Source organism: Microcebus murinus, chromosome 4, assembly GCF_040939455.1.
Source record: "Microcebus murinus isolate Inina chromosome 4, M.murinus_Inina_mat1.0, whole genome shotgun sequence".
Classification (NCBI taxonomy): domain Eukaryota; kingdom Metazoa; phylum Chordata; class Mammalia; order Primates; family Cheirogaleidae; genus Microcebus; species Microcebus murinus.
The window spans coordinates 71,484,708-71,508,958 of NC_134107.1; the positions used below are offsets into that span (position 1 = coordinate 71,484,708).

General features: G+C 36.3%; 1 protein-coding gene across 1 annotated transcript in view; it reads right to left on the reverse strand.

Annotated features, from left to right (window-relative positions):
- Nucleotides 1-4,706: 4,706 nt before the first annotated feature.
- The window catches only part of CTSC (cathepsin C), a 38,580-nt gene continuing 19,035 nt past the window's right edge, over nt 4,707-24,251 (reverse strand). Inside the window, exons 3-7 of the mRNA XM_012745161.2 lie at nt 21,125-21,291; nt 17,126-17,281; nt 12,588-12,703; nt 6,498-6,629; nt 4,707-5,612 (exon numbers count right to left, since the gene is read on the reverse strand). Of these exons, the coding sequence (XP_012600615.2) occupies nt 5,110-5,612; nt 6,498-6,629; nt 12,588-12,703; nt 17,126-17,281; nt 21,125-21,291 (1,074 nt within the window). The 3' untranslated portion in view covers nt 4,707-5,109. The remainder of the gene's footprint in view (nt 5,613-6,497; nt 6,630-12,587; nt 12,704-17,125; nt 17,282-21,124; nt 21,292-24,251) is intronic.

Below are 24,251 nucleotides of genomic sequence, written 5' to 3' on the forward strand. Positions count from 1 at the left end.
TCAGATCCTTTGCTCAACTTTTAATGGAATTGTTTTCTTTTGAGTTGAGTTCCTGTATATTCTACATATTAGTTACTTGTCAGATGAATAGCTTGCAAATATTTTCTCCATTCACTCTGTTGTTTTCTTTGCCCTTTGCCACGCAGAAGGTTTTTAGTTTAATATCATTCCATTTGTCTATTTTTGGTTTTGTTGCCTGTGCTTTTGGGGTCATAGCCATAAAATCTTTGCCTAGACCAATGTGCTGGAGCATTTCTCCTATGTTTTCATCTAGTTATTTTATAGTTTTAAGTCTTACATTTAAGTTTTTAATCCATGATGAATTGCTTTGTGTATATGGTGAGAGGCAGGGGTCTAGTTTCATTCTTCTGCATATGGATATTCAGTTTTCCCAGCACTATTGAGGAGGGTATCCTTTCCGCAGTCTATGTTCTTGGTGCCTTTGTCAAAACTCAGTTGACTATAAATACACAAATTTATTTCTGGGTTCTCTATTTGCACAATGCTATTTTGCTTACTTTTCTCTGTAGGATCATCCTTTTTACTCAACTGAATTTTAGCCCACAGAACTAGGATCATATCTGCTATCTCTTGGGAAGTGTTCATTTCTTATGATGGCATAGAAATAGTCAATCTAAAGGAAAAGTAGGCTTTTTAGTTTTTCAGAAACCTCACAAAAGAGACAATGGGGGTATAAAAAGCTGATACTAAAAGCATTCATTTTCCATCATTTATCTTAAACTACACTGAAACTATTCAATACTTTTGAAGGTTCAGAAAATACATTACAGAAAAAAATAAATCATCAATGATTACTTTAATGCACAACCACCTTAGCTTCATGGCATTTCCCTCATTTTCTCATGAGGAGGTTATTTCTCCAACTTATTTCTTCCAATTGATTGCTAGGATTTCAATCTTTTTAGGCCTTTTGCATTAAAGGAACGAATGTGCTATTTTTTTCTGAATTTGAGGAGTTTAAAGTTTATCACACTCTTTCCCCATTTAGCCTATAAATTTAATTTCAAAAAACAAATTATGTTTTAGGACATAGAGTTCAAAATCAAAGTATTACAATAGTATCACATCCTCAAAGTTGGAAAAGGAGAGGTTAAATTTCTTCTATTAACTCTTAAAAGGCATTTAAAGAACAGGGATCTTGATAAATGGACTTCTGAAAGAAAAAGAAAGACACCAGGCATGTGTTGCATTTTCTGCCCAAAGTTTAGGTTATTTCTGGCAATTCTGGTTTGCTACCACCAGAACATACTGTGACTGGAAGGTCTACTGAAGTTGCATTTATTTTATCACCCAGGCAACTTCAGGCAAATTCACACTTTCAATCAGAAATACAATTCAGTGAGATCAATATTTTTCAGCTAATAGTTCATTAGGCCTTGTGGCTAACTGACCCACCACTGATAAAATTTCCAGTACACACACTTACCATCAGAGCAGAAGAATCCAATATTCCTAAAGCTCTCCAAACTTGGTCAGGAAGTTTCTATTAATACTTAAGTTTAGACCGAAACTAAACCTTTATTAGAGTAGTGAAGAGATATAGATTCCCATTACTATATTTAGAGGAAAACCGTTAAACCTTCCAACCACACATGGATTGGCACTTGAGTACTTGTCCCCAAGAAGTATGAACAGGATTTCTGAGGGCTGGAAAGGGTCTTAGAAATGATTTCACAGAACAAGGTGAAGTTATTGCTCTCACAGCATTTACACAACATTTAGGAAGAATGGAAACATTCTTTCACCATTTTTCTTAACAGGGAGGCAGCAGCAGGCACAGTACAAAGTTCTGGACATATTTAGGTCTAGATTTATCTTTATTAGCTGGAAGCTCAGGGATGTTGCTTTACCTCTTGTGGTCTATTGTCAATGACAGAGGTGGACTAGATAAACTTCCAGCATGAATATTATGTGGATCAATTAAGCTTACTTTATCCTAATGCTGTTTAGAGCCTGAGTAGGAAAATCAAATTGTTACAATTTTAGATTAACCTTAATCTTTTCTGCTTCAAAGTTGCACTGACTTTTCCCTGTCTTGGTCCAGTTACTCATCTCTGCTATAGCGTTCCAAGCTCCAGCATCTCTCAGACTTGTTCTCTCCTTGCCGCAGGGAGAACACAAGCAATGATCGGGAAGTACGTCAAAACTCTGAATTACCAAAAAAAATCATCTCCCTGATTCATAGAGTTTTTGAAGGGTTTTCTCTATGGGTTTCCTGTGCCAGTGTTCCTCTGTATGTCCTTTTCTCCTTTTAAAAAACAATCTCATTAAGTCCTTTCTTTGTTCTCTCTTAGTGGGGTATAGCTTATTTATAGAACACATTTTAGTTGCTTCCGCATATTAAAAGATTTTATAATTTGAATTCAGAAAAAGATGACTTCAGTAAAAATATTTATAAACTTTTTACTACATGCCAAGCACTGTTCTACATACTTCACACATATATAAAAGCATTTAGCCCTCAGAGAACTTTTATGAAGTAGGTACATCTATCCTTTACCATCCAAATCTATTCAGTTCCTGAGTTCAGTAAGCAAGATTCAATGGCCAAAAAAACTGCATTATTTCTACTTGCCTTTAGTATCCCCACTTGGGATGGTGAAAAGCCTGAGCTTAAATAGCAAGTAATTTATTTTAAAAAATGCACATGCAAATCAATTTGGTTCCCTTGATGCGATAGCAAGGGTTTAGAGGGGAAGACTTTGAGACAGTGAGAGGTTATGTATACCATTATCTCTATTTTGCAGATGAAAAAACTGAAGCACAAAAAAGTTAAGAAACTGCCTGAGGTTTCATGGCTAGAAAGTGGCAGAGCCAGCAGTCTTGACCCAGGCACTAAAGCTCCGGAGTCATGCTTGTGCTAGACTCTCCAGCTAAACACTATTTTCTTTCTTTGTGGCCTGTGATCTCATGCATGCACTTTATCCCTGTAGATTTTCTGAGAATCTTTCGGGAAGTTAGCCACAGCGCCATCCCACTTTTTTCTAAAGCTCAATTTGTCAATAGACTCTGGTTATATATTCTATTAGCCCTGATATAAACAAGTCTTATATACTTAAAACCTGTCGCTTTTTTGTATAGCTTAACAGTTTAATCATATGTCTTTAATGAATTCTGCAATATGTATGAAATAAGTCACCTTACAGAAACAGGCAAAGCAGATTGCTATAGTACATAAATCAAGGTTGAAGGGAGTGTAACTTGAGCTCTGGTTTTGGGCAATTCCTCTTGCAATCTCTGAAAACTCAGGACCTCTTCAAACCATCTCTTGTCCTCACCTAATCATGCTTGTAAGATCTAGCTTCCCATAGCCAGTTATGTTCACACGTGTATTTAGCCTTTTAATATTTCCTAAAGTATTAAGTGAATAATGCCAGTAATTAACTTACTGAAGAGCTCAGTCAGGGCTCTTATGCAATCATGCAGAAATACCAATGCTCTATGTCTTTGTGAGTTGTTCTCAGATGTTGTCAGCTGACTCTCATCCAACTAGAAAACCAGAGGATAAACTCATGCTTACATGTCCAATAAAATCTTGTCTGTTAAACTGACAGCTAGTAACTTTATAAATCTTAAGAGTAAAAAAATATTCATGCTTGATTTCAGAAGTCTGTTTACATTTTCACCTAGCAGCAAAGCTGAACATAAAGTAGGTCTAAACTTACATTTAATCAGTAACAGGTAACAGAAATGTATATTGTTAGAGACTTTCCAATGATAAGGGGCCTGGCTATGCCTGCCATTCAGAGTATCTGCTTCTGTGTCACAGTGTGGTGAAAAAGTCCAAGGTATGAGGCAGCCTACCAGGAGGTCCAAGAAGCCACACTTTAAACATGGTGCATACTTCTGAAGCACCACTTCAGTTTAAGGATAATAAAAATATCACTATAGACAATGCAGAAAATACATGGGTTTAAGACAAAATTCTCAGATTCAAAATGTCAAGGTGAAATTTCTAAGTATGCAGCTAGTATTTCTGGTGATTAGGGATACTCTGATGGCAATGGCTGAGATTCAGAGCTCTAAGGTGTTCAAGGAGAACTGGATTTAGAAGATCTAGGTTCTAATTATGACTCCACTACTTACCAGCTCGATGACCTTGGACAAATCACCTGCCCTATTTCTGAACTTCAGTCTCAATCTGTGCAGAGGTTATACTGCATAACCTCTGTGGTTCCTTTCAGCTCCAAAATGTTTGTGGTTCTTGTTTATGTCTTACATCTCTGATTGCCTAATTCCTGTCATGTCACCTTTAATAGATGTCATCTGTTTACTCTGCATAGAGGTTTCATACCACTGTGAAATATCCCAGGCAGATCCTAAAATATCTATCTAAATCTAAATTACTAATATTCCACTCATTAAGCTATTACTACTCACCTAATGAAGACTAACCAATACTCTCAAATGCAAGATACACATCATAAGAAATAGTTTAACCAATATGTAGATTGTACCAAAAATTCTAATTTATTTTCCCTGTGACCTCTGGCTCAAATATCCAGGAATGACTTTAGGGTTCACTGGGCATTATCTGATTATAACTCCCATCATAAAGATTCATAGTTTTGTTTTTAATTGAAATAGCCTCATTCACTTTCCCTTCTTAAAGGAATACTTACATGGGTATTCTAAGTGAATCCAACTGAAAGAATCAATGGTAAATATTCCCTTAAGTACACATAAACTTTATAACATACACTATTTATTTAAAAAGCTTAAAACATTTTAATAATCATTGCCATATTTTTGATTGATAAAATTTAAAAATAAGTCTGTTTTCACATAGATTTTTTTTTAAAAAATATAACATCTGTTTGAATTACAAGTGATTAAGCAAAACCCATTACTTCACAGCTCACCATCTCTCATAAAATTCTAATTTAATTGAATACTTAGAAAAAAGTAGGCCAGTGCTTCATAGGAAAGTAGATTAAAATTAAGGATGGCTTGAATTTTAAAGACAACAATCTTCACAGCAATCTGAGTGTAAGCTTCTGAAATTCCCGCTGTAAGTCTCCAGTCTGTAAATAAACCAATCCCTTTTATGACTGACAGTGATCGGTATGAGATGCTAGGTGGCACACCCTACAATTTGGGAATTGGTGTGGCTGCCACTGCTATGCTCTCGATGGCACACTCGTCGGTTCCTCTGCGGATCCTGAAGTAGCCATCCTCACCCCAGTTCCTGCCCCAGCTATTTTTAACAGTCCAGTAATTCATCCCGGAATCTGAGTCAGTGCCATAGCCCACGAGCAGAACAGCGTGATTCGTCAGCTCAAAGGGGTTGAAAGGGTCTCTCAGACCCGTGTGGTGGTAGATCCCCTTGTGGTAGTGGAAAAAGTCATCATAGACTTCAAAAGCAACTGCCATAGGCCCATGGTGGACCAGCTCAAGCTTCATCAGAGCTTCGTTGCAGCCCCCATAGAAACCTCCCACATAGTGGTACTCAGAGGAATAGTAACGCAAGCAGTCTTTCTTCATTTTGCACAGAGAATCGGTGCCCGTGTAAGGGAAGCAGTTCTCTTCCACCAGCCCAAAATCTTGGGCATACTTCCCTGCGATGAGGTATGGGAAGCCACCTTCACAGCCTGAGGATGAACAACATACATGGTTATTAACTAATCCTTATTAGAAAAGGGCACAGGAGAAATTGTCTCATTTCTTATTTTTCTTCTCCGCTCTGTTACTCTTTATATGTTGCCCATGGAAGTTGTCCTTAGCTCACATGTCACTTCAGTCATCTGTCTAGCTAAGTATCCATTCACTACCCCCACTCCCATCTATTTAACATGTATTTATTTAGTACCTAATATGGAGGTAGCTATGGCATGGTGGTTAAGTGGGATGGCTCTGGATCCTACATCAGTTCAAATCTAAAGCTGTGTGAAGAATTTAACTTCTCTGTACCTCTGTTTACTTATCTATAAAATACAGATGGTAATAATTCATGTAAAAACAATAAAAGGTAGCTATTGTTGCTTTTGCTAAAGAAAACTTTAAAATGATAATGTTTTCCCCAAAATCAACTATAGCTGGGTTTTCTACATATATTACATATGGCCTGTTCTAAAAGACTAAGCATAGAATTTAAAAATTCTCCTAAAGAGAAACCAGTGGTTAGTATGATTTTAAGGGGAATTGGGTTTTGGAGCGAGACTGTGGTTGGAGCTGAAACCCCAATGCTTAAAAGCTATGTGACTATCCAAATATTATAAAACTTCTTTGTTCCTGTTCCCTGTCTATGAATAGGAACTATACTTACTTCTCAGAGTTTTAAACATAGGTAGGTAGTGTATGTAAGAGGCTTACATACATTAAGCCTCTTACTGTATGAAAGAGGTTTACATCCATAAGCCTCATACATAGCTTATGGACTTTATGCTCTGTTATACCACCCTTTTGCCTTTGCAAACAATGGCCAACTGCACACAGGTAAACAGCTCATAAGATAGTGCCTGAAATGCAACACTTACCTTGAGCATACTGGCTGCAAGATACAACCTCCTGAGGACTCAAGATTGGGGTCTGAGAATTGTTGGTTAGTATACGGATTCTTGCTTCTAGCATACCCACAGAGGCAAATGAGTAGCAGCTGCCACAAGATCCTGAAGATAGAAAAGAAACATATACAATCCAAGAAACATTTGAAGCCTTACAAAGAATCATACACAGAAACCTGAGTGGATCAGAAAAACTAATATATTTACACCGAATGTGGTTGCTGTTTGTTAAGGATCAGCACAATACTGAAGATTCAATCAACAAACACTGTTGAGCTTACAAACATTAAGATTTCATTCTTTTCATTAAAGGGCAAACACATTACTATATGGGATTTTTTTTTTTTGAGAATGTTTTACAAGTTAAAAAGAAAGAAAAAAAAACCTCTCCTAACTTCTAAGAAGCATCTGACAGTATTGTTGATAATGAAAAAAGACTTTATGTCTACAACGTTCTGAGCCATCAGGTTGAGAAAAAACTGTGGAGGGACATGTGTGAGCTGCACTTTTAAATATGTCTGATGCAATGAAATGAATGTTTATGTCCCCCCCAAATTTATGTTGAAATGTCAACACCCAAGGTGACGGTATTGGGAGGTGGGACCTTTAGGAGATGACTTTGGGATTAGTGCTGTAATAAAAGAGTCCTCAAGAGAGATCTCTCAGGCCTCCCACCATTGGAGGTTACAGAGAAAAGGCAGCTGTGTGTGAACCAGGAGGTGGGCCCTCTTCAAACACCAAATCTGTTGGCTCTTGACCTTGGACTTCCCACCCTACAGGACTGTGAGAAATAAATTTCTATATAAGCCACCCAGTATGTAATGCTTTATGATAGCAACCCCAAAAAGACTAAGACAAGAAGTATTTTCCAAAGCATTTTGGGTGAAACTAACCCTAAAAATGACTCGGGTGTGGATGTGTTGTAAAGCATTAGACTTAACCCAAGTAAAGAAGGCAAAAAAAAAAAAAAAAAATGCAACAAAGCCTAGAAAGGCAAAAGAATAATTATAATGATGAATTTGGTATTTAAGGTAGACAGAGAGGAAGTTAAGACATGGGTCAGAGGAAGATGAAAAGTAGCTGAAAGGAGGTGGGTGAGAAGGGAACAGAAAACCCTTTTATTTAACACCTGGATGCTCTGGCAAGGACACAGTAAATTTACTTAAGAAGCATCTGCTAGGAATGCAATTGGTATTTCAAGAAAAGGAAAAATGTTGTGTTATGAAATAATTTATATGAACAATATTATTGTTCTGTTTCTTCAAAATGCATGGGTAAAAGAAATACATATAAGAAAATATGGCATATACACAACAGCACTGGGATTTGCACTTGTTACAATTCCAGAAAGAAATGAGCATAATTTTAATATCTCTATTATTAGTCTCTTTTACTTCTGCCACTAACACAAATTCTCTATGGAGATATGCTTGTACCAAATCCAAGACAGTTGTATTAAACCCAGTTCTACATAATTGGTATGTCATTCTATTTACTGTACTAATATATTAGTTTTACCAGATTATTTGAATGGTGAGCATTCCCTTATGAATGTAAAATAAGATTTATGAACAGTCAATTATACAATTCAAAAAACTCATTATACATAAAAAAAGTCTCTTTAGTAAATCTGAATTTAGTAATTTAGTAACTGCTTTCTTTAGAGAGAAAAGTATTCAAAAGAAAATTATGCATTCAAAGTACTATGAGGGCTGCTGATTTCCCTTCTCCAGGTAACGGCTAATGTCTGTCCCTCTCTGAGGCAAAGTAAAGCTAGGCCACTATGCTTAGCCTTTAATACTGTGAACTCTGTTTGAAGGACTTACATTGTTTTTCTCAAACCAAACTGAATTTTTTGAGAGTTCACAGGACATGTGTTTTGTCTTGGTGCCTAACACAATGATGTGTGTTTGTAGAATGAGTCAAAAAATGGACAAGTAAATATATATTTACATCCATGAAATAAAGTGAATTCAATGGAAAGAGTCGACCTTTACTTGTTTCCAAGCCACAAGGAAGGCAGAAGCCTAGATGCTAATATGAACCTCCTGTTAAAATAAGTTTAGCTTAAAGCTGCCTCCTTACATATTTTAAGTTTGGCCTAAAGGCTTCTCCATACATAGTGAACTGTAACCCAAGTGGTTATGTAAACAACTATAACCTACTCTTTTACCAATCACCAAGTTTCAGCCAATCAAAGCCAACTATTCAAACTGTGTTCAAATATGGCAAATGCTGAGCTGCAACCAATCCAGCTGTTTCTGTACCTTACTTAAGTTTTCTAGACACCCACTTTCCTTTTTCTGTTCATATATCCTCTCTGACCACACCCCAGAATGATTCTGAACCTATTCTGGTTTGGGGCACCACCTGATTCATAAACTGTTCTTTGCTCAATTAAACTTTGTTAAATTTAATTTGTCTAAAGTTTTTCTGTTAAAAATCCTCCAAATAGTTCAACAATACCACAAGGTCCTGCACCTAGAGTCTGTTAGAGCCCTATTTACTCTTAACTACTATTTCGGACTACTATTTACTTTAAAGTTCTACCCCTAAAGATATCAGATTGATCCATACCATATATTCCTTTTGCTGCTGAGGAATCATCTAAATTATGAAGATTAGTAGAGAAGCACTTGGAAGGGGGGCTTAGAATTCATCTAGTGTACAAACTACTCTTCGATAATGTGTAACTGAGGCTCAGAAAGAAGCAATGACCCGTCCAAGATCACACAGCTAACAGATGGCAGGGGCTAGTGTCTTCTCATCTCCTAATGCAGGATTAGTGTTCTCTCCTGTTTACAGGTCTGTACCTATTTCAAGAAATTTTCAGATATTTTTTCCCCATCATGTAGTCACTAGATAGAACAAAATTAACCATTTGTTTTCAAAATGTCCAAACAATGCTATCCTTAGGACCTATCTTTCCTATGGTGGGATATCAAAGAACTAGACGAGTGAGTAAGTAGACAAAGCCAGTGTTCCCTTCAGGAGGACACCAAGGTCTTATAAGAAATAACACATTGAAGGGAGTCTGAAAAGGGTCCTTTTTGGCCATTCAGCTTTCTTGGCCCATTATAGCTATAAAAATAATCTCTCTTTAATAGTATTAGCCATTAAACCATCACTATCTGTCCATAAGGTACTGTGGGAGAGATGGACCACAAGTACATTCAAGGGCTCAGAATGTGCTCTGTTTAAAAAGCAATTACAGGAATGAGGAAAGGAGATAACCTTTCCCAAGCCCCTGACTTTCCCAAAAGAATGTGTCAGCTACCAAAGTAATTAGTGCCTCGTTTCAAAAAGCAAGGGTAGTCTAGATTTTAAAAGAACCATTACCCCTTAAGAAGACTACAATGCAATAAAGAATAAGAAGTGGATCTCGCCCAGCCGGAGCTCTGCAGTAATCAAATTTCTACAATCTCAAATAGATAATGTGATTTACATATGGTATAACTTTGTTCAGTTATATCTTCCAACAGTGGAAAACACACTGAACTAGGAGTGAGAAGGCAGGATTCTCTTTTTTTCCCCTCCTTTCTCACTTTGCCACTTATTAGCTATGTGACCCTGTGACAGTCACTTGACCTTTTTGGCATTTCCTTTTATCATATGCATAAAATCAATCAGATGGAGTAGACAGTTTAAGGTCTCTGTCTTCCTGCTCTAACAGTATAATTTAGAACCAAGACTTAAGTGGACTAGATTTTAAACATTAGGAAAACAATCTGCATTTCCTAATTAATGTGACCCATGAGAGACACTCTTCTTCTCTCTTGCAGATTCAATAATAAATAAAGACAGCACAGCTGGGGGAAGAACAAAGAAAGTCCATCTCTCCCAATTTTCTAGCTTCTCTTCCATCTCACACCTCAAAGTAAATATCTTGCTGTAAGGCTTGTTCTTAAAGCTATTTTCAAGTTTAAAGGTAAAACCTCATTTGTCCTCTCAATATTTCTTTTTCCTTTAATCTCAATTTGCTCCCCAAATAAAGAACAGCTGTGAATCCCCTTAACTACAGCTAATTCTGAGTCTTGGGTTATAAAACACACCGATAATGGTAAAGTTGGTGGAAATTTCCAAGCAGTCCAATGAGCAGGAAGAGAAAACAATTAGTTTTTTTCCCAACCTACAGTACAGAAAACTAAAAGGAAGTCAAAAGAAGAACCTCTAAGTACACTATTTTCTCAAGTATTTGACAAGATACTACAGATGAGGGATCAATTCAAAAGCAATTAATTTCCACCAAAGCTCTCTGTTTTTAAATTGCCATTGTCTGTACAAATCATATTTATAACAGTGAGAGAATAGGGAACACTGGAGACAATAATAGCTTTTACCAAGCTACAAGAAAACCAAAGTCAAAGAATTTAGCTTTAGAAAGTCTAATTTCCTTCCTTCCTTCTAATTATTACCTCCTATCACTCATTGATCATATCTTTTGGAAAGGGAGTATAAATAAATTTTTCTTTCTACCCTCTCCTATGCTCCCACTGAATTTTAAAAACACCTTATTAAAGCAATTATATTATACTTTAATGTTTCTATTGCATGTCTTGCTAAACTGCAAGTGTCCAGGACAAGGACTCTATCATATTAGTCTTTATAGACTCTGCCATTAAAAAAAAAATCCTAATGCATATTAGATGTTCTATATACAACAGAAGCAACAATATTAGTAGTTCACATTATGGAGTGTTAACCATGATGTGCCAGGCCCTCAATAATCAAGTCATATGCATCATTTACTAATCCTCTCACATAGGAATAGGGTAATTTTTAATCTTTTCCTAACATCAACCCTTTAATTTCATTTTCCATTCATTTCTCAATTACCTTCAAACTAGTTTCATTTCCAGTCCTACCTGTCTAAAAAAGACCTCCCCAAGAAATCAAGAAGGTAGAAAAGGATTTCAAGATCTACACTATCTCTACACCTGAAGAGTCCCAGAACAATGGGTAGAAAAGGCAAAGAGATGAAACTCCCTGGTGGCAGGTGAAGGATTCCTCAATCTTACTGACCACCTGGCACGAGACCTGCTTGGGGTAAGACTGCAAGAATTCAATAAAGAATGAGCTTGAAGGGCAGGTGACAATGTTGAGAGGAAGGAAAGGCTGATTATCACTGCATTTTTAGGAAAAGAGAAGAAAATTTATCTTTAGATATTTATAAATTTATAATCCTCCCAGGAGACACTAACCAGAATGTTTCCAGATAGCAAATACCATATCTATTTTATAGTAACAAATCAGTCATTTGTACTATACTATTATCTTCAAAATGTGCTTAGAATTAATAAACCTGAGCACTACATAAATGATTCTCCAAGTCACTGTTGGCTAAAACTTAGTATAACAAGATTATTTGCTATCAAGTGCGCTTTGAGGAAGTGTTATTAAATCAACTCCTACTCCATCAAATTTTTGAAAAAACTAGTAAAAATGCAATGACAGTGATACTTTTGACAAACCTGGGCTGTGCCCCAGGCCACTATTCAGGAAGCTGGGTTAATACTTATCATCCCATAGTATATTCTAATGTAAAGTGATTTGAAAGGTCCTTACACAGCTCAAAAAAAATCTAATAGAAAAAAAATATTAAAGATCTACGTATTGGGCTCATATAGTAAATTAAAGACAAAATGATGGCAGAAATAGAAGAATGGGCAGCAAAGGATTGTAGCAAACAATTTGCAGAAGGAAGACCAATTTTAATTGGATATAATTCTTCGTTTCCACAGGATTCTCTCCTACTAGGAGGGCAAATGAGTTTGTCTTATATATCACTCTGATTGTCACTATCTACCTAAAACATAAATACAGAATAATAAAGAAATAGTGAGCTCTGTTGGAAAAATCATCTATTACCAAAGTCTGTCATGATACAAAAGGAAAAAGTGAGGATTCTTAGGCCATATATTTTCATTTCTTTACTAAAGTGGATCATGATCATGCTATCTATATATCCCCAAAATACATCCCTAGAGCCTGACCCATAGCAAATGTCCAATAAATAGTTCAGAATAAATTAATGAAAAATCAGACTTTTTCTGTTTTTTTTACCTTGGTTTCTAACAGGGCTAACATAATTAACACCATGAACATTTCTCCAATCCCACGATGTCGGCAGATGCAAAATCTTTTCCTGTATTTCAGCAGTCAGGGGTGCAGGTTTGGGCCTAGAAAGAAATACATTTGACATCAACAATATAGCCTTTCCTTTGTGGATGATATCCTGGCCTCGAATTCCATGATTTCAATCATCAGGCTAGTTCCTCTCTCTCTACACTCCTTCAACTCTTTTGTTAGGGTACTACTGTAACACTATGGTAACATTTATTTCTTCTGTTACTATAAACTATTTGAATTTCTTACTCACCTTGGCATTGCCATACTACACTCTTAGCATTTCTCAGTGGTTACCAGGATGGATTTTACTGGGTTCCAATTCAGTCACTGGCAAAGATTCTTTCTGTACTACCTCATGCCCTTTGCACCTGCTCACAAGTGGTTCTGTTTCTCACACACTTCTCTTAGGGATGACACAGGTTAATATGATGACAAAATGGACATCAGATGAAAAAACAAAAAAAAGTGAACAATTCACTCAGGAGTAGAGTAGCAATCATAACCTTGACAACTTGTATAGAACAGAGAGCATATTTTATACAGAAATGTCAATTAATTGTTCACTAAAATATTTCATGAGCCAGGGATATTGGTTAAAGATCTATATGATATAGAGATAAGCATGAGGTGGGTCTTTGACCAAGGGAAGATAATGGTAAACATGAAATATATAAAAATCACGATAACAACCACAAAGATGTTACAGTAATGTTGTAAAACACATAACATGGATAATGCCCAAAGAATAACCAAGGCACATAAAAAGCTATGCACCATTCATAATTTTACATATAGGGTGGCAGAAAAAAAACAATCATTGATTGTTTCTTCTGAGATTTATGAATACAAACTAGGGTGCAAACAAATTTTGAATGGAAATTTTCTGTGGTTTCACATTGAGAGACTGTTTTGGAGGAAAAAACTCAAACTGTGTTTTTTAATTCTTTCACTCAACAACACCAACAATAATCAACACAGAAGACAAATGTGACCCAATGTGTGGACGTTTTTCCTCACACACCAAGCAAGCAATCAATTCTGCAGCAGACACTAGGGGGTGTCCTCCAATTTTGACACTGTCTACCTGGAGATACTGTCAGATCCCATGGGTCTAGGGCTCAGTCCCACAAAACTGCCCTCCTACTTCCAATGTCAATCAAAAGCCCCAGGTTGTGCCACCTGTGCTTGTCACCAGCTGTCTACAAATTGGGGATCTCATAAAAATCTCCTTTGGTTCAATTAATTTGCTAGAGTGGCTCACAGAACTCAGAAGAACACTTACACTTTCCAGTTTACTATAAAGAATATTATAAAAGACACAGATAAAGAAGGTGAGGTAGAGGGGAAGGATTGCAGAGCTTTCATGCCCTCCCTGGGTGTGCCACCCTCCAGGAACCTCCATGTGTTCTGCTATCTAAAAGATCTCCAAATCCTGTCCTTTTGGACCTTTTATGGACATTTCATTGGATAGGGATGATTGATTACCATGTAAAAATGTGATTGGACCAAAAGGGTATGATCTAATACTAACAGACTGAGTGGGCAAACCCAGCAAGGCCTGCCTGTTCAGATTCTTCTTGGCCTTTCTGTGTAGCATTCCTTCCTCCAGGTGAAAGGAGGGTAGGCGAGCATCACAAAGAGAGATTCTGTTTTCTGAGATCTGCTTCTAAGGCCTAAATTGCCCCAATATTATAACAAGGGTTGTGGGAGTCATGAGCCAGGACCATAGATGAAAAAATATATATACATTTGACCATATGGAAGATAATGTTAAGGATGAAATATATAAAAATTACTATAATAAAAACAAAGATGTTACAGTAATGTTATAAAACACGCAACATGGATAATGCCCAAAGAATAACCAAGGCACATAAAAATCTATGTACCATGCATAATTTTATATATAGGGTGGCAGAAAAAACAAAAAACAAACACTGAACATTTTTCTCATATTTATGGATAAAAACTAGGGTGCAAATTTTGTGTTTGTGTGTATCACCTGGTATCACAGAGACTAGAAAATTCAATCATTAAATACCCATAAACTAGTTGTCTTGTATATTCCTAAGAATATCCTAAGTAATAAAAAGGATAAAAGAGAAATTTAAGTTTGGCAGCATAATATAATTTCAAAGCATATATCTTAGAGTCATACCAATCTGTTACAAAAGGCTTCACCACTTACTATCTGTGTGACATTTGGCAGAGAATTTAAGAAGGATACCTAGCTGGTTAAAACTTCTATTAAAAGAAGTTTTACTTCTTTTAAAGAAGTAAAACTACAGTTCACTTCTATTAAAATGAGTATAATCATACCTACCTCAAAGGGTTGTTATGAAAATTCAATGCAATAATGGTTAACAGATGCTTAGAACAGTGCCTGTCTTTTTACACCGTTAATTAATGGCAGCTATTATGATGATAACTACCATCATCATCCTCCATGTCCTTAAGAGGACGCAATAAGATGCTGACATGTTTAAGCAATTATCTGACACAAAACAGGCATTTAAATGTTAACTTCCTTGTTCCTACCATCCAGTAAGGCAGAGCACTTACCCAACAATGCACACACAAACAAAATAAGAGCAATGTGAGAACTGAGGCCTAATGGTGTGGAAATGAAGAGAGAGAAGGAGGAGTTTGGGTGATGGAGAGGTGAGATTTACAAATATTTTAAGTATACTATACATTACTGGCTCTTAATCTTTTGGGCCCAGATTCTTTAGGAATCTGGTGAAAGTTCTGGACTTAGAGAGATACCCGTAAACAATAAATTTTGTCTATAATTTCAGCAGTTTCACAGACTTCCTACATATACCTTAGGTTAAGAACCTTTGAAAGTTTCTATTATGTCCTTGATTTCTTACAAAATATCTAACTTATATACAAAAATGTTATTGAAAATCAGGCAGCCAGACAATAATCTCTCTTTAATGTTTCTTATGTCACTCAATTCCATCTCTTTATCTTAAATATAGATAGAGCTTTAGTCAAAAAAGCAATCTTTTGTAAATCTAGCTGTTGTCTACAACAAAAGTGGTTGGCTACATGGAGACGACAGCCTTAGCACAAAAGAGTTCCTCAGAAACATGGCAGGACACATAACACGAGGCAAAGCAGCTGTGTCTGAGGCTCACCACCCCTCTCAGGCAGAAGCCAATCTCTCTAGGATCAACTACTAACACTCTGCCTCTTAAAGCTTGATTTTGTTGTTGAATAAGTTTCAACCTTCTATCTCATACAGACACTTTAGAACTCCACTTTAGTGAATCTGAGAAGGGGAAACAATATGCTCCCTTTCCCAATTTTGATAAACTAGAGCATCTTCATACAGTCTAACAGTCAAAAAATGCCACACCATTACTATCAGTCTGCAGATGAAAAAGTAATGCATTAGAGTTAATGCATTGAGTAATTCATCAATTAGTGGCCTGTGCAAATAATAAAGATTCAAACCATGGACTCTGTAGATATTAGGAAATTAACCATTGTATTTTCTGAGAATTGGAGAATATTTCAATGTACTAAGGGAAAATAACCTACTCACACCATTTATCAACTTCCATTAGCTCACTATTGCTTGCTTTCTAGTACCCTTTAATCATTATGATCTTAAAGGAAGCTATGGCATCATAGGACTATCCTTGGCCATTTAACAAATGTTAAGGAACTACATACTCTTTGCTAGGTCCAGCTATAGTTTTGAGGAAATGAAAAAAATTGATCCAAATTCCTGACTAGAAAAATTCAAAGTACTATGTCATAATTTCCCAAAGTAAGAAATATACCATGGGGGATGTAAGGTAAAGATAGAAAATGCTTCCTCTGGCTAAGGGTAGTAGAGCTATATTGATAAATAACCTTTTTTCCTTTGCTAGACCTTTAAGCACATAGAGGAGTTTGTGATATTTTACAGGTGGCACATGTGACAGCTATTGTAAGCAAGTTGAGAGATATCTGAGGCAAAGAGAGCAACAAGACTGGGGGTAAAATGAAAGTTTTCACTAATTGTGTGTCATATTATTTGAAAGCAGATCAAAGTAGTAAATATAGGTATGGTCATATTTAGATGACTTTGGATACCAGGTTAAATTTATTCATTAGACAGTAGACAGGAAATTTTATAACTGAGTATAGGAAGATGAAAATGGCAGTATCTCACAGAACAGCTAAAAATGAGGACATGAGGCAAAGAGATCCAAGAGACATGACAAAGCCCTATGGCAGAATATAGAAAATGGAAAGGGAGTAATAGAAACAACAGACACTGTGAAAGAAAAACCCATAAATAGGACTTGGAATTAAACATGTATGAATAGGAGGGGAAGTAGTTAAAAAAAAAGTAACATAAGTTTAAACTGAGATGAACAATAAAATGGTGGGCAACCAAGGTAGGGCTGGTTGGGAGGGAGGATAGCATTCAACATTAATTTTTTTATCAGCAATAAAGATATATGCTTGATTACCTTGGGAGTCTCTGATTGTGGCCACCACTTCTCCTAATCATATCTCTCAGGCTGAGAGTCTCATATTCCATGTAGGTAGTTGCAGTCCAAGACTTCTGAATGGCATTGATAGCTTTCACAAAGTTGTGGTTGTATTTGTAGAGGCTACTGGAATACCTGCCAACAAAAGTGAGATAGTTTCAGATATGGTCTTTACTGAAGTACATAGATCTAATTAAAATGGGCACTCTTACAGGCTATGCCTAAGTGGGAAGTGGTATAATCTTTCAGGAAGGCAACTGGCAATAGGAATCAATATCCTGGAATATCCTGGAATGTCTTCTCTGAAAATAAAAATTCAAGTTGACTAAGATATATGTATAAGGATAGTCAAGGAAACACCTTTGTACTAGTAATAGATTGTAAACAACCTAAATAAATGTTCTCAGATAAAGGATTTATTAAATAATCATACTTCATTTACTATATAATTTATTCAATAAAAATATCTAGAAGATAATTTAATGATATGGAGGAACGTGAAATATACACTATATGAAATATACAAGGAAATCAAAGAAGTTTATATAGAATTATAACCAATTAGTTTTTATAAAAGTATACATATCTATACTATAAATATCTTTTTAAAATGCCAATTATGGTTATCTCTGAGTGGTAGCAATAATCACCACCTTTTACCCACTCCCTACATTTTCTACAGAACACTTTTATAACCTTTGTAATAATAATAAGAAAAAAGAGAACACAAAGTGTATGCAATGTATATATAGTATGCAAGCATTATAACCACATGATACAAAAAATGTTATTCCATGTGGATGTTTCGTTTATACTTGTTACTCAAAATGTATTTCTTAAATTAGTATCAGCAGCAGCCCCTGGGAGAGTGTTAGAAATGCAGATGCTAAGTGCCCAATGCAGACCACCTGAATCAAATCTGTATTTTAACAAGATCACCAAGTGATTCACAGTAACATTAAAATCTGAGAAGCACTGGTTTACCTTATACCAAATGTTGCATACAGACATAAATAAATCTCACACACAAACAGCAAGTTTACAAAGAAAAAAAGATTGACGGATTTGATTATTCACTTAATTCAAACATTTATTACATCTATGTGCAAGACGCCAAGCAGTAAAGAACTCACCATATTAGCCCTATAACACAGGATTCTGTGGTTTGAGTGTGACTCACTCTCCAAGTCTTCTATAAACACCCAATTATGCGAAACAAGAGATATCTAACCTGAGTTTCATCTTCCTCTACCCAGCTATGACTCTGTTACTGTCCACAGTATATTTTAGGCATACTGTGAACTTTTCATTCTCTTATAATTCACATTTGTAGGGAGAGTATTTTGATATGGTCAGAGAACCTGAGAACAATGAAAATAATGAGCAAAATGGGCAACTACATTGATGTTTTTTTGTTTGTTTGTTTTTATTATTTCAGCATATTATGAGGGTACAAATGTTTAGGTTATGTGTGTTGCCTTTCCTCCTTCCCTCCCAGAGTCAGAGCTTCAAGCGTGTCCATCCCTTAGATGGTGCGCCTTGCACTCATTGTGTATGTATATACCCCTCCCCTCTTCCCCCCTCCCATCTGCCCGAAGCCTGATAAATGTTATACCTATAATGTGCACTTAGGTGTTGATCAGTGAAACCAATTTGCTGGTGAGTACATGTGGAGCTTATTTTTCCATTCTTGGGATACTTAATAGAATGGGTTCCAGCTCTATCCAGGAAAATACAAGAGGTGCTATATCACCATTGTTTCTTATAGCTGAATAGACTCTTTCCCACTTGTTGCAAAGTGTGAAACCAGAGAGGTACCTTTATTAAACAGATTATAAAGCTGCCTGTATCATATTTCTGAGTACACTAACATAACAAAAACAAGTTATAGTTGTTTCATTGTTTCTCTAGGCACAAGAGTAAATTATTTGTAAATAAGACATTTAAAAAGTATTTTCCCTTAATAGGAGTCAATATGTCATTGGCTGTAGGTGTTTGTGAAACAGTAGGTAGCTCTACTTTCCTTGCTTTATCATAACATCTAGCAAGCCCTCATGTGCTGATATATGCATTACAGTAATGACATGATGCCACCATGGGTCTTAAACATTATTATTTTTGGTGTTTAAGATCTAAGGAGATTAAAAATACTGAACCTTGCTATGAGATAATAGATCATTAAGAGCTGAAAGAGACCTCAAAGGGAATTTAGTCCCAAACACTCCTTGTACAGGGAGGCAATGTAGGTTCAGAGCACTCCAATTAGGAGGTTTTTCACTAAACGATACAATGTTTGAAATACCAAATAGAGTACAATAGTATTAATACATAGTATATCCTAAAAAGTAGGGTGAAAAGTGAACGGCTTAGTCAGGAAATGTGCTGTTCAAGAATCAAGCCAAACAAAGCTATTTAAAACTAATCTCAAAATGAAGGGGATAAATTAGTATCTTATTCAGTACTTTTGCCGCCAATTCATTCCCTTGTAAATCATCTCCCTTACCTCTCTGCTGCAGCCATTCTTTGCCAGTATTGCCTGGCTTTGGATAATTTGCTCATATATACTTTCGGGGGCTTTCTCAACTAAATAGAAAAGGTAGTAATTTGTTCATCTCTTCTTTCCAAAAATAATACAGTCTTGTTTGAAATCTCTAGTTTGTGTGGTTCACAACTACTTATAGTAGACTTAATTTAACAAAAAAATATTAACTGCATGTTACTGATTCAATTGTGGTCCTGCCTCCCCCCACTATTCCTAACCTCCTCCCCCCCTCCCCATACCTAAGCATATGACTATATTTAGAGATAGGGCTTTAAAGAGGAAATTAAGGTAAAATGAGGTCATAAAGGTGGGCCCTAATCCAATATGACTGGTTCTTATAAGAAGAGGTCATTAGGATAAAGTCAGGAATGACTACCATGTTTCTCCGAAAATAAGACCTACCCATAAAATAAGCCCTAGCAGGATTTCTAAGCATGTGTGCAATATAAGCCCTAACCCGAAAATAAGACCTAGTGACAGCACCGCTACGCAGCATATCTGTACAACCCATGCATTTCGTCACAGAGTGGTAAAGAAGAGGAGCAGCCCTTCTCGTCTGCCCCATGAGAGCTCTACTGCTTGACATGAGAGATTGGGGCCAATGGTTCTAAAGGAAATAGAGTTGCAAGAAATTCAGGATGGAATTCAGGGTTTGGAGAGTTATGATGACGTTCCAAAAGAAGATGCCTTAACTATATTTGAATAAATGTAGATTGTTGTACTGTACTTAAAAAAAATAACACATCCCCTGAAAATAAGCTCTAGGGTGTCTTCTTGAAGAAAAATAAATATAAGACTCTGTCTTATTTTCAGGGAAACACAGTATGTAAGGACACAGCAAGAAAGCAGCCATCTGCAAGCCAAGGAGAGTAGCCTCAAAAGAAACTAAATCTGGCAACACCTTGACATTGGATTTCTAGACTCCAAAACTGTAAGAAAATAACTTTCTGTTGTTTGAGCCACCAGTCTGTGCTACTTTATTATGGCAGACCTAGCAATCTAATATACTGTATAAATTCTAAGAACTTTGATTTCAGTTACTAATTATTTAAAATTTGTTCAAATTAGTATTACCTACATTTGCTGCAATATAAAACTAAGTATCTACAGTATTATGCAACATGCTATTACATGACAGCCAATAAAATGATCTTCCTTTATTAGTAATTTACAATTCTGTGGTCCTTTATCTGATTTTTTTTTTAAAAAGGCATCATTGGTCCATTACTTTTGGAACACTTTGGAAAAAATACTTTCTTCTCTCAATTACATCGTTTAACATATTTTTCCAGTAAACTTTTATATAACACAGCTTATGTTTCTAAACCAAATATATTTTATAAAATCAAAATAAAATTCCAAGAACATACACATATCCTTATATACTATAAAACAAAAACTATTAATAAATGTATGTCTCACTTGTGACAACTCACTTTTCCCGTAGATTCTTAGGATGTGCTGTGTGCACATATACATTTTCAGAGGCAGTTCCCACCTTCCTTCCGGTGAAACAAGCCCAGTTCCGGCCCAGCACGTCATGCACCCACCCGGGCATCGTCTCGTTGCAATAACTGGTTACCTGGCTGCCCTCTTCTTTATACTGCAAACAAACATGGGAAGGGAAGGCCAAGTTAAATCTGTGCTCAACTCTCAGGTCCATTTCTGGCTCTCCCTTTTCACCCTTTGTCACTCAAAACAGAAATTTTGCCCTGAGAGGTTACATTCTGAGAATTATTCTAGAAAAGAAAGAGAAACAAACTTTCCTATGGATAGCATTGTTGGCCACTAAACAAATGTACATAATGAAACTCTTATAGGAATGAAAGGCAAGGGGAAAAACTGGAGCATCTTTCACATTCAAGACATTTGACAGAAGTTACTTCAATTGCGCAATTGCCCCATTTCACCAACAAGGAGTGGAAGCCCAGACAGAGGACAAGGAACTCCTATCAGACAACACAGCTGTGAAGTGGCAGAAAAAAATTCTGCTCAGTGTATCAGACTGTATTTTTCTACCTAGACAAGACCCATATCAAGAAACTAAAAGAACTTCATAAAGTTTTTATAAAACTAAATATGATCCTGGTTTTTTCTCTCAGTCTTCCAATTCACTAGGATATTCTGATTATGAGGGGTTAAAAGTAACCTGATTATTCAATTTTCCTTCCACTAATATGGCCCTTTGTCTTATTTCAATGCTAACATTGAAAAATAACCATAAAGTGATAGATCCAGGATTTGAACTAAGACACTTTGGCTCCAGAGCCTAATTACCCTCATGTCATAACATCTCCTCATGGAGGAGGGGTATATGATCTAGAATGAGAGTGTAGTATGTGAGAGGGAGAAAAGGAAAATGTTGTGCTGATTGTGTAGGAGGAGAAACTTGGGCACACACAATTTCAGCCTCTGATTTAATTTAATGGAATAGACTATTTATAGAACCTCAGGTATGACTTTACTAGGCTTTAGTCCTTTCATTTGTAAAATAAGGATACAAGAAAAAAAAATACCCTCAAAGGAATAAACATTCTGGAATTCTGTGATCAAATGCAGGGATTGGGAAACATTTCCTGTAATGACCAGACAGTAAATATTTTAGGCTTTGCAGGCCATTAAGGTTTGTTGCAACTATTCAACTCCACCATTATAGCACAAAAGTAGTCAAATGCATGACATAAATATAATGAATCAGCACAGGGGTCAACCACATTTCAATAAAACTTTTACATATGAAAACAGGCAGTGTGTTTGGTTTTGGCCCCATGGGCTGCAGTTTGCAGATTTCTAATCTAACGAACGCTACTTTACCTGTTTGCGGAGGTTGGCAAACTGCTTTTTTAAGGGCCGGATAGTAAATATTTTAGGTTTGCAGGCAAGAATGCCTCAGTCACAACTACCCAACCTAAAAGCTGCACAGAGAATACATAAATGAATGAGCTAGGTCATGTTCCAATACAACTTTTCTTAGAAAAATAGGCCTGTAGTTCACCAACCTCTAGTTTAAAGGAAATGTGTGGGCTAAACTACACTTTAAGCTAACATTACATTATGGCATCTGATTCTCTCTGAATTCAAATCATATTTTGGGGTAGAGTTAAAAATGTATGGCCTTAGAATCCCAGAGCTGGACCTGAATCCTGGGATTCACCACTCACTAAGCTACACAGCATAGGATGAGTTACTCTGGGCTACTCACGCACACTGTGACTGTTATCTTGGTTCATCATACTCTGAAGCCCACCTGCTTACCTCTGGCCCACCACTCCTCAAGTCCCTGCTAAAGCCCCAACTCAGGATGAGGAACACTGAAACAAAGGCCTAGGACATTACTGGACAGCAATGTTGGAGGGTGTGTTATATGAAAAGGTTAATAAAATTTATTTTTATTATACTAAACTATATAAAACTTCTGTTTTTATAAATCAAACAGTCTAACATAGTAACATCATAGGATGTAACCTAAACCCCTTAGAGTTCTATCCTGTGTTTCTCTTTGGCACAGGTTCTCGATCACATGCTCTTCTCCTGTGCTGCTCGCTGCTAAGACAGGTGGCACTGGCCTGTCTCCCTCCTGCCTCTGCTGTTTTGAAAAACAATCTGACAATGTTTTAAGAGTTCTTGAGAGTTATCTTATAGAAATTGTCATACACACACACACACACACACACACATACACATGCACAATGCTATACACAGGAAGACACTTGTGGTATAATAGAAATGGTAAAAACAAATGTCCTAAAAAGTTCAAATACAAAAAGTATTAAGTAAATTATATTAAGAAATTATTATGTAACATTTTACATGATAAACATGTGATCTATAAGAAGGAGCTACTAAACTAAGGCTGGAAAAAGCTGCCTATTTCTACAAATATAGTTTTACTGGAAAACAGGCTGCTAGTTCATTTATATATTGTCTACGCTTGCTTTTGGGCCACAATGGCAAACTTCGTACTTTATAAATATTATACAGATTACTCACAAATCTTTGAGGTCTGAGGGAACACAGAAATAATATAGTCTCATGACAAAAAAGAGACTGAGTAGGTAGTTGGAATAGAATTTATAACCAAGAACTCCTAGACCCCAGCATTCTTCCCAGTACCATGAACCACTTCTTCATACACATTGTCCTGCCACAAAGAGCTGGAGAGGTAAACAATTACTAAAAACAATTATTAAAAGAGGAAATACCTAGGAACTACACAACAAAGGCTTAAAACCCAAAGGACTTCAACCTATATGATTTGTGCCTCACAATAATCTTTTGAGATAATAGGCATTATTCTTCTAAGGAAGAAAAGGTAGCTCTGCAAATTTAAAAGGAGAGAAGATGATTCAAATACAGGTTCACAGGTTACAAAGGTCATTGCTTTATCCACTGTATCCTCTATCCAAAAAAAAAAAATGTATCAGCTGATTGACCCATAAGTCAGGTCTAAATTGTTGCCCAAGGCCCTTTCCGAGTTGCCTAAACTTTCTAGCAGCACTCATGAGAATGAGCATTTTCTCACTGTTCAGGTACCTATGCTGCTTTGGCTATTTCAGTATATTG